At 41.4% G+C, this 11,799-nt stretch overlaps 1 protein-coding gene and 1 pseudogene across 1 annotated transcript; one reads left to right on the top strand and one right to left on the bottom strand.

Annotated features, from left to right (window-relative positions):
* Window positions 1-2,867: 2,867 nt before the first annotated feature.
* Window positions 2,868-5,306, bottom strand: LOC103352960 (zinc finger protein OZF-like). The gene is made up of 2 exons (XM_008275675.1): window positions 5,046-5,306; window positions 2,868-4,556 (listed from the first exon to the last, which is right to left on the bottom strand). Exons 1-2 carry the CDS (start codon window positions 5,215-5,217, stop codon window positions 3,187-3,189), a joined length of 1,542 nt encoding a protein of 513 aa, XP_008273897.1. The 5' UTR covers window positions 5,218-5,306; the 3' UTR covers window positions 2,868-3,186.
* Window positions 5,307-11,498: 6,192 nt separating this feature from the next.
* The window catches only part of LOC103352983 (uncharacterized), a 26,242-nt pseudogene continuing 25,941 nt past the window's right edge, over window positions 11,499-11,799 (top strand).

The following is an 11,799-nucleotide window of genomic DNA, read 5'->3' as shown; positions in this document are numbered from 1 at the left end:
CTGTAAACTAAATTTTAGAATTCATCCTACATCCACCCAACCGGTCGAGGCAGATGGCTGTCCCTCCCTGAGCCTGGTTCTGTCTGAGGTTTTTTTTTCCCCTGCGGGGGTTTTCGGTTCCTTCCCACTGTTGCGGACTGCTTTCGGACTGCTGAAGCTTATAGGGAATCCAAATGTTTTGGATTGTTGGGTGTTTCTGTCTCTGCCTTTGTTAAGCGCTATGAGATGACTTGTTGTTGTAAATATACGCTATACAAAATAAAATTGAATTGAATTGAATATCAACCTTTCAAGGCCGAAGTGGGGGAGCAGAATGAATTTGATGGCCCATTATACCTGGATTGGTCTGTTCAACTGCTCCAAGTTGGTACCCATCTTGCGAGTAAGTTCTGGAATTCCATCCAGTTTGCAATTAAGTTTGCATATCACTTGAGTCTGACTGTTGGCAGCCCAAAACATTCCCTCAATGACGGGCAGCTTCTCAATTGCCGAAAGTGCTGCCATCGCCTTCTGAACTTTGTGATAAAACAGGAACCCGCAAACTCCAAACAGCAGGAAGCCTGTTCTCATAATCCCAATTATGTAGACATCCTCCACGGAAAGTATAGAGAGGCACACGACCTTCCACTCCTTCCAGGAGTCCGTCGTGTATCCCGCTGCAAACATTCCGTCAGGGCAGGCGGGCTCTCCTTTGCTCAGTTTTCTCATTGAGAAAATTTGATCAATTGCGTTGAGAGACCAGCTGATCAAATCCATGATTTCAGGTTTTGGAGAGAAATGTAGAGAGATGCTCTGATAGATTCAGACAGAGACAGCTCAAGACAAAGAGCAACAAGCAGGGCAGATAAGGGCAAGGTAGGGATAGAAAGAAAAAGCATCCGCCTTTGTTGAGAGGAGGAAGAGAAGCTAGCCAGAGGTGCCCTGACTGCCATCAGGTACCAGGATGAGATCCTCAGACCCATTGTGAGACCATATGCTGGTGCCATGGGCCCTGGCTTCCTTCTGATGCATGACAGTGTTAGGCCTCATGTGGCCAAAGTGTGTCAGCAGTTCCTACATGATGAAGGCATTGATGCTATGGACTGGCCTGCCCATTCCCCAGACCTGAATCCAATTGAGTACATCTGGGACATCATGTCTTGTTCCATCCACCAATGCCACGTTGCACCATAGACTGTCCAGGAGTTGACTGATACTTTAATCCAGGTCTGGGAGGAGATCCCTCAGGAGAACATCCGCTGCCTCATCAGGAGCATGCCCAGGTATTGTAGGGAGGTCCTACAGGTATGTGGAGGCCACACACGACTGAGCCTCATTTTGACTTGCCCTGAGGAATTTCCACTGAAGTTGGATCAGCCTGTAATGTGATTTTCCACTTTTATTTTGAGTATGATTCCAAATCCATACCTTCATGGGATAATAATTTTGACTTACATTGATCATTTTTCTGTTATTTTGTTCTCAATGCATTTCACTATGTAATGAATGAAGTTTTTCAACTGGAATATTTCATTCATTGAGATCTAGGATGTGCTATTTTAGCGTTCCCTTTATTTTTTTTGAGCAGTTTCTATGTTGAATTTAACAACTTTTGAGACCCATTTTGATTTATCAAATGTTCCATATTCGATAAATCGCATATATGGCTGAAATGAACACTGAACAGAGAAACTGATGATAATCCAACATACGTCACAATAAATGTTCTGTTTATTTAAACACTTCATGGCAATAACAACAAGACAAGTGAAATTATAGGTCAAAAGCCAGACAGAAATGGTACTATTAGTTGGCAGACATCCCAACTTTAAGTATAATTATGTGGCATGGTTTTTGGGACACATTTCACCAACTTTTGATTATGTTTTAATATTGGTAGAATTTGATATCACCTGAGGAGGCCACTTAAACTGTTGCTGACAACTATAATTGTTGGGGTTAAATATTCATCACACATTCAAACAGTGGTCAGAGTTATGTATCATCAATTGTTTATTAGTAAACCAGAGTGAAATTTACAACTAAGGGAAGGAATTGAATAATCTGTGTTTCTGTACAGGACTAAATATACTACAATATACATTATTAGTACAGCAGTCAAAAAGGAAAATTTCACGTTACAGCAGTGTCATCTGATCTATACAAACTTTTTTGAAAGAAACTGAAGTCTCTGTAGATGGAACTTTTAAACTGACCCCTTATTAAAAGCAGCAGTTGTAACTGATATAATACACTGAAGGTTTCTGCAATTCTTTTGAAAAAGATGTAATGTTCTCCTTAAATGCAACTTGTATATCTAGTCAGATTTGTTGATTTAATGCGCATGACATTGGTTTAACTTCTTTTCATGTTCTCTTTATGCAAAACAGTTACAAAGAACCACCACAGAAAGCCATTAGATTTAACAAGACAACAATTTATATACATACATATTTAACATTTTCTAAAATACATTATTGAACAAAAAATTAATTTTGTATCACTATATATGGTTTACATTGAATCAAGTGGCACCATTACCCATGTCCTCATAGGTATAGCAGAATATGATAGACACGTAGTTATAAGATGGCTCCCGTTATCCTCCATCCATCCATTATCTATACACCACTTAATCCTCATTAGGGTTGCGGGGGGCTGGAGCCTATCCCAGCTGATTTAGGGCAAAGGCAGGGGACACCCTGGACAGGTCACCAGTCTATCACAGGGCCACACTTAGAGACAGACAACCAAGCCCTCTCACACTCACACCAATTTAGAATCAACAATTAACCTTAACATGTTTTTGGACCTTGTGGGAGGAAGCCAGAGAACCCGGAGAGAACCCACGCTACACGAGGAGAACATGCAAGCTCCACGCACTGGGACATGAATCGGCGACCTTCTTGCTGCGAGGTATCAGTGCTACCAACTGCGCCACCTTGCAGCCCAGCTCCCGTTATCTTTCCCTTGTAAATTTAACGTGGTTCTGTGAGAGTCACCATGTATTCATTGGACTGTTTCAGAGATTTTATCAGATCCATGTCTCACAGTGTGACATGCAATTAACAATTAACTCACAGAATCACTGCTGAAGCGGTCGAAAGGCACTTAAGCTGAAAGATCTATTTTAAACCTTGACATATTGTTACGTTTTTCAAATTTGTTTCCCACAGATGTTTCAGGATTACAGCTTCTCATCTGAGCTCACATGTGGTGCAACAAACTACCGCTCTGACTGAAACTTTTCTCACATGTTTCATAGGAACACGGGTTTTCACCTGCATGAATTCTCATGTGGTACAATAAATCACGACGTTGACTGAAACTTTTCCCACATGTGTTGCAAGAATATGGTTTCTCACCTGTGTGCGTCCTCATGTGGTACATTAAATCACGACGTTGACAAAAACTTTTCCCGCACGTGTTACAAGAATATGGCTTCTCCCCTGTGTGTGTTCTTACGTGAACAGTTAAATGACCACGTCGACTGAAACTTTTCCCACATGTTTCACAAGAATACGGCTTCTCACCTGTGTGAGTTCTCATGTGAGCCAGCAAACTACAGCGTTGACTGAAATTTCTACCACAAGTCTCACAAAAATAAGGTTTCTCACCTGTATGTATTCTCATGTGGGATAATAAATCATGACTACGGCTCAGACTTTTGCCACAAATTTTGCAAGAATAAGGCTTCTCACCTGTGTGAATTCTCATGTGGGACAATAAATGACCACGTTGACTGAAACTTTTCCCACATGTTTTGCACAAATACGGCTTCTCACCGGTGTGAGTTCTCATGTGTCGCAACAAATTACAACTTAGACTGAAACTTTTCCCACATGTCTTGCAAGAAAATGGTTTCTCACCTGTGTGGATTATCATATGGGTTTTTAGCTGAGAGCTAAAACTGAAACTTATCCCACATGTTTTACAGGCATACGGCTTCCCACCTGTGTGGATTCTGTGATGTTTTTTCATTTTGAATGCATCCTCAAACACTACACCACAAACATCACATTTTACAGACTTTTCCTCTGTGTCAGTATTACTGGAACTCTCTGGCAGAGGAGAGTTATCGTTATTGTCACTGCTGTTTCTTTGATGTCTCATCTTTCGCTTACACTCCACATCAGTAGGTGATCCTGAGTCTACATGCTTACTTCCGTCCTGACCTGGGCTCTCAGCTACTGAACAGTTTTGAAGGAGGAGCTGGTCACTGTTTGATTCTGGTTCACTGTGGTTACTTTCTTCATATGTAATAGTCACCATAAAGGTATCAGTCTCCTGTTTAATACAAAGCTGCTCTTCCTCCTGTTCCTCTTTAATCTGTGAAAGCTTGGGATCTTCCTGGTCCAGACTGGTGCAGAGTTCCTCCTGTTCCTCTTTAATATGTGGAGACGCTGCGTCCTCCTGGTCCAGACCGGTGCCGAGTTCCTCCTGTTCCTCTTTAATATGTGGAGACTCTGCATCCTCCAGGTCCAAACTGGAATTCCTCTCGCGGTTACAGATGTGCTGGTCACAAATGTGCTGGTCAGTGAGAACGTCGTCCTTGCAGACATGTTGCTGTGGGAGATCTGGAGGGACAACAACAAAAAGGACACTCGTGACGATAGGAAAACACACATCTCAGCAAATATATTGTAGTCAACCCAGTTAAGCCCAAGCAATGTATACTTTTTTGCTTCTATCACATCTTTCATTGCAATATACTGTACATTCTGCATGCACTTTCTGAAAAGGGGCTATTCCATTAGCATAGTTCTACAGTGCAGGCATCTTGCTCACATATTACCGTGAAATTTGACATTTCTACAAAGCAAGTTTTCCTCCAGGATCTCCAAAGAAATACAACGCATGGCCTGTTGTCTCGTTAGACAGACAGCTTTTAGGTAGGGGTAGCTGTGCTAGTTAGCCACCTTAGCATGTTAGCCTTTCCAGTCCAAGTGTGTGACGTCTTAGTTAGCTCCCACTTCCAGCTCGTGTTTCTAAACTCTGTAATAATCTAAAAGTTAAGTCAGTTTCTGCTGAACGTTGTACACTAAGACACGTCTAGCTTCACTTGCCTGTCGTGTGTATCGCTATCTGTGGTTTCCAGATGTTATCCAGCAGTCTGCGCTGACGATCGAGCTCTTCCTCGTACTGGACGATGGTTTTTTCAAACTCTGTGAATATTTCTTCAGCAGCAGCAGTTAGTCGCTCTTTGATCAACTCTCTCATATACTGAACCGAACTCATCGTTACTTCAACTGATGAACTATCTGAGCTACAACACAACCGTCTTCCAGCTCAGTCCACACATCGGTAAAGCTGACGCTGCTGGAGGATTTTCATTGTTTACTTCCGCCTGGTGTCACACTATGAAGCTCCGGCCGAATCAATGAGTTAACTTTTTGTTTCCGCTTTTAAACAAAAACCAAAAACATTCACTCGCATACATATATACATTCAACTTATAGGTCATAATTTAACTACATGGTTGAATGTAGGTGTTTTGTATTCTACAGTAGAGGTACAGTGAAAGGAAAATTAAAAGAGTCAAAGTACAAAAAAAGCTCAAAAAGGATGCATTGTTTTTGTTTTTTGAAATTTAAGCATTCAAGATGTCGCGTGTGTGTAATCTGAATGCAATCTTGCCCATCTGAGGACAATCATGCTGTACTCAGGATTCCCAAGTAAATTTACTAATTCACTATAAATAAGTATCGACAGATCCACTCCACATAGCTGGTTTGGGACGTGGCAGAAGAAGTACTCAGATTCATGAATCATGAATGTGTTAATGGGGTCAAAAGATTAAAAAAAAAAAAAGAAAAAAGCTTTATCTAACATTTTTGGCTGAATTTTGAGAAATTCTAACTTTGAATTTGAACAACAGATGCTTTGTTGGAAAGCCTGATTTAAGATTCAGTATTGCCAGAACTTTACCTCCCATAGCCATAAAACTTGGTAAGGACACAAACAGAAGTAGATACAAATGACTGAATGGCTGCAGCAGGGTTTTGACCTGTAACTCCTGGTCCTTGAAAAAGGTAAATATTTATGTATATACCAACATTTTATTACAGAGTGTAGTTACGTTGCATTCGTTGAATTAGGGACACCATCTCAGTTTACTGAAAAACTATTTTAAATGAAATCTCAAAGAGACTTTAGTTCAAATGGAGTTGATCAGTCTGTTATTTGAAAGTCTTAAATTCAGATTAAATTGAGTCAGCTCCCACACAAACAAAAATACAAAACCGTGAATTGGTCTAAAAGAAAAGTGTTTATTAACTATTCTACTAATATAATACACATGAACTGTAAACAGTGAGATTGAAGTGTGTGCAGTGAACGTGTGGTTTCAGATTACCCAGCTAAATGAAGAGGATTATGGTGGTAGCAGGATAGTTAGTGAACGATCTAATGATAGTGATTAATAATTTGATTCACAATCGATACGCTTATGAGTTATGGAATTGTCATAACATCAACCTGATCAGGAGCAGACAGAAAGGTTGGCTTTGCCTACTTTGTGCAGTGCTGATGGTATTGGAGTCTCCTTTGGCTGGAACAGCTGTTGTTGGGCTGGACACTTTTTCCCGAAGGATCCAGGCTGTCTCCTCTTGAAGCGTTGTGAAGTTGCCTGGCAACGTGTTCTGCCGTAGAGTTCTCAGCAGCGCAGAGTTGGAGGCCCATCAGCAGCTTCCAACGTTGGCACACAGTGATGGATCTGTCGGTAGGCAGTCGGCGTCCAGTGCGTGGTGTGTGAGCTCCTCGGAGTTGATGAAAAAATGATTTCACTATTAACGATGGCTCTTGTTGTGTTTTCGGTAACGTTTGGCACTAGCTGAAAAACACAGAAATTTTCGAAAACTGAGAGTGAAGGCGCGGTGTAGTTGATCTGTTACAAAAACTTAATTTCTACTGATTCTTGTCGGTTTGGTTTGACAGAATCAAACCTATAACTTGAGACTTTAAATGAAGGTGAACACTATCTTAAAACAAATGATCAGCTCTCTCAGATTCTGAACTGAACTCATCGTTACTTCAACTGACAAATATTACAAATATTACAAACATTCATCTGAGACACAAGAACACAAACGTCTTCCAGCTCAGTCCACACATCAGTAAAACTGCTGCTGGAGGATTTTCATTCTTTACATCCGCCTAGTGTCACACTGTAGAATTTTGGCAGAAACACTGAGTTAATTTTCAGGCAAACTTCTTCTTCTTTGTGGATTATAAGTGCATTTTGATGACTAACAGACAAATTAATAATGAAAGTTAGTTGTAGCCCTGCAGCAGCCACAGCAGGAATAGTGTTGAGTAGGGTATGTCTGCAGAGCTGGAGGCTGCACTCTCAGGACCACATTCATTCACACTGGTACTCCTTAATAACATTAGGGCATTGTGTGAATTTAAATAGTACATCCGTTACCCTTACCTTTGATGGTAAACCAGACCACAGAAGTAGATCTGCTCAGCCTCCTGTGAGGACAGATTTTCCTGGACAGACAGGCCATATATGATGGCCTACCAGAAGAAAATGGTTAATTTTGAAATAATATAATTTAAATCTACCACTTTACAGCGTAGCAAGCCATGTTAGACAGGTACATACACAAGTAGCACCATGAAAGGCATGCTATTTATTTATCCTGTAAAAGTGCAGGAGCACAAACATGTATAAGTACGGGACACTACACGGCTAAGTCTACCTCTGGAAACACAACACCACAGATGAACTGCACTTCATCTATGAAGCTGAGCTGTGCGGCTGTTCCATACAGTACAGCCTTTAGATATGCAAAAAGCTTGTCCTGTTGTTCTTCACTATCCAGGTAGACAGGCATCTGAGAAGAAGACTTCTGATGAATCCACCAAGAAGGTTTGCCATTGAGTAAATCCTATGATCAAACCAAAGTACAGAAACAATTATTTTTTTGGAACTCAGGCTTTTGAAAACAACAACAACAACAACAACAACAACAACAACAACAACAACAACAACAACAACAGAAAAACAAAAACAAAAAACAGCCACAAACTGCTATGTCCACTGATGATATCACTAACAAAGCCCGTAAGTGAATCTTACGGGGATGGCTCTGTAGAATTGTTACGGGAAATGTACATTAATGATGACTTCAAACATAGTTTTTTTCACAGTTCACCAAGTTACCAACAACTTTACTGTGCAAATGAAGACAACAGAAATGTTTATGTTAAACAATAAAACGATATAAACAAATGTTTATTTGTTTTATGACGTTAAACTAATAAAACAATTCACAATAAGTACTCACGTCGTGACTGTCTTCCATCATGGCGACAAATGCTGCTACTTTCTTTGGCATTTAACTCAGCAGGTGATTATTATTTTATTTATTATTTTACCTGTGAACAAGTACGTTAATTACGCCATTTAACCAAATGCAAGTCATAGCAACCAAGTTATTGTTGTAATAAGTAGTATTTTGGGTGGAATAAACCTTTCAAACCTTAACTTGTCAGTTAAAAAGCACTCTAAGCATTCTAAATTGTCCATGGGTGTGAATGTGAGTGAGCTTGGTTGTCTGTCTCCAAGTGTAGCCCTGTCCAGGGTGTCCCCTGTCTTCGCCCTGAGTCAGCTGGAATAGGCTCCAGCCCCCCCCCCGCAACCCTAGTGAGGATTAAGCGGTGTATAGATGATGGATGGTCCAAGTTGCAGCAGTAGCAGAAGGCTGGATGCAGTGTGTGCTTACTACCACTAGAGGGCGGCAGTGTAACACTGATAATCCTGACTTTAGCAGCAGCATCATGCAGACACTTGTTTATGGACACATGTTGACATGTGACAGCTGGAATTAATGACATTAACAACAGATCAAACAACAGATCAGGAAACTCAAATATTGTGTAACTGCAGCAGAATACAAGTGACAAATATGAAAAGTAAAAATCATGTCAAATGCAAATGATAAATTATCAGAATTTAAAAATGATTCTTATATTTGTATAGTGCGCATGCCAATTTCAAATTAAAATGAACTGGAAGTGGAGGTAGGATCATTGTCGGACTGATAACAGTTTACATTGTTTAAAAAACAAAACACAACCCCCCCCACGTGATTAACAGTGAAATGAAGCAGAAACAAACTACAGTCACATTTACCAAAAAATGAATGTATATTTAAAAAACACAACACAGAAAAAAAGCTTTTTTATATTTTTTAACAACATAGTTATCATCAACATTGTTATTCATATTAAAAGACAATAATAAAAAAAACACATAAACAAACCCTCTTTCTTCATTTGACAATCTGCTACAGTCAATAAAGTTTCCAAAAGCGCCAAATCCATCCATCCATCCATCCATCCATCCATGCATCCATTTTCTTCCGCTTCTCCGGGGTCGGGTCGCGGGGGCAGTAGGTGGAGCAGGTCATTCCAGACGCTTTCCAGCTCTTCCTGGGGGATATGAGTGTGCTTGGTGTGTCCTGGGGGATTCCGAGGAATTCCCAGGCCAGCCAAGAGATATAATCCCTCCAGTGGGTTCTGGGTCTGCCCCGGGGTCTCCTCCCAGGTGGACGTGTTCGGAAAACCTCCAGAGGAAGCCTCCCTGGAGGCATCCGAATCAGATGTCCATACCACCTCAACTGGCTCCTTTCGACGCGAAGGAGCAGCAGCTCTACTCCGAGCTCCGTCCAGATGTCTGAGCTCCTCACCCTATCTCTAAGGCTGAGCCCAGCCACCCTGCGGAGGAAACTCATTTCGACCGCTTGTATCCGCGATCTCGTTCTTTCGGTCACGACCCAAAGCTTGTGACCATAGGTGAGGGTTGGGACGTAGATGGACTGGTAAATCGAGAGCTTTGCCTTGCAGCTCAACTCTCTCTTCACCACAACGGTCTGGTACAGCGCCCGCATTTCTGCTGACGCCGCACTGAGCCGCCTATTTATCAATTCCTCCATATTCATAACCTGTGTTACACCTACCATCCATGTTTACTTCTGCAAACACTGAGCACGCTCGCTGCGTGTGACGTTGTTGTGTCCTCTTCTCTGCATGAGGGACACTTTTGGGTCTTATGAAGTTCACACATGAGATCACATACAAGTCGCATTTAATTGGAAATGTGAACGAACTCGCAAAAAAGTATGATTTCACAAAAAAATCCGAATTGAGCATTAAGTCCTGCAGTCTGAAAGTAGCCAATCTGTTGGACTGTTAAATCAGATAATACGCCATTATCCTTATTTGTGACATAAAAGGTCATGTCGGAGTCTGAATCCAAGGCTGTCGGTATGTAAAGGCTTTTTTATGGGTTCCATTTGTTTTTCCTTAAAACCTGTCGGATAGCAAGGTTTTCGGATTGTTCAGGGTCAGAATGTCAAGTCACCACTGTATTTGTGAAAGCCCAGATAATGATGTCATGGCTTTGGAAGCTTTTGATAGGTTAGCTGACAACATTTGAGTTAATTGGAGGCACACCTGTGGATGTATTTTAAGACACACCTCAAACACACTGCTTCCTTTTGTGACAACATGGGAAAATCAACAGAAATCAGCCAACATATCAGGAAGGCAATTGTGGACCTCCACAAGTCTGGTTCATCCTTGGGTACAATGTTCAGATGCCTCAAGGTTCCACGTTCAACTGTTCAGACAATTATAAGCAAGTATAAACACTATGGGAATGTCCAGTCATCATACAGCTCAGGAAGGAGATGGGTTCTGTGTCCCAGAGATGAAGTATTTTAGTGTGAAATGTGCGTGTCAACCCCAGAACAAAAGTAAAAGACCTTGTGAAGCTGCTGCTGAAGCTGGTAAGAGAGTGTCCTTATCCACAGTGAAACAAGTCCTGTACCGACATGGGCTGAAAGGCTACTCAGAGAGGAAGAAGACATTACTCCAAAAGCAACATAAAAAAAAGCCAGATTACAATTTACAAATGCACACAGGGACAACGACCTTAATTTCTGGAGACATGTCCTGTGGACTAAAACTGTACTGTTTGGCCATAATAACCATTGTTACATTTGGAGGAAAAAGGCGGAAGCTTGCAAGCTTGAGAACAGCATCCCAACTGTGAAGTACGGGGGTGGCAGCATCATGTTGTGGGGTGTTTTGCTACAGGAAGGACGAGTGCACTTCACAAAATAGATGGCATCATGAGGAAAGAACATTATGGGAAAATACTGAAGCAACATCAAATCAAATCAAATCAAATTTTATTAATATAGCACTTTTCATACAGTACAGCAACACAAAGTGCTTTACAGCATTTACAAACAACATAGCATTAAAAAACATTACATCATTTAAAAACATTACAACATTTAAGAATAGTATAAAAGAAAACCCGTCCCTCCCACCCTCCATGCATACAGATACACATATGGCACATGTAGTCACACATACACGCACAGACGCACACACACACGTACACACACTCTCCACTAGACTAAAGGAAGCATGGTATGGCACTGAGGGATTGTGGGAAGCGCTACCATTGGGGCCGTCCACACCAGGAGGAGTCGCAGACCATGACCACTGGGGCCGCCGACACCCAGACCCCCCCTGACCGGGCAGACAAGGGGATCCCCACAACAAGGTGGGGAGCCCCCCAACCAGCTGGGCCGAAGGGACCCACAGACAGCACCCCCAGCAGCAGACCGCACACAACCCCCAGTGTGGAGGACCCCCCTAAGGAAACACTGGAGTTAAAAACTAAAACTTTAAAGAATAAAAGGCCCTATGTAAGATAAGATGAAAATTAAAAGAGTAAAATACATAATATAAAGATAAATAAATGAAAAATAATAATATTAAAAATATCAATAGTCT

The sequence above is a fragment of the Stegastes partitus genome, unplaced genomic scaffold, assembly GCF_000690725.1.
Source record: "Stegastes partitus isolate 25-593 unplaced genomic scaffold, Stegastes_partitus-1.0.2 Scaffold57, whole genome shotgun sequence".
Taxonomy (NCBI): Eukaryota; Metazoa; Chordata; class Actinopteri; family Pomacentridae; genus Stegastes; species Stegastes partitus.
Note: the sequence above shows the minus strand (reverse complement) of the source record. Positions and strands in the feature narration are given on the sequence as shown.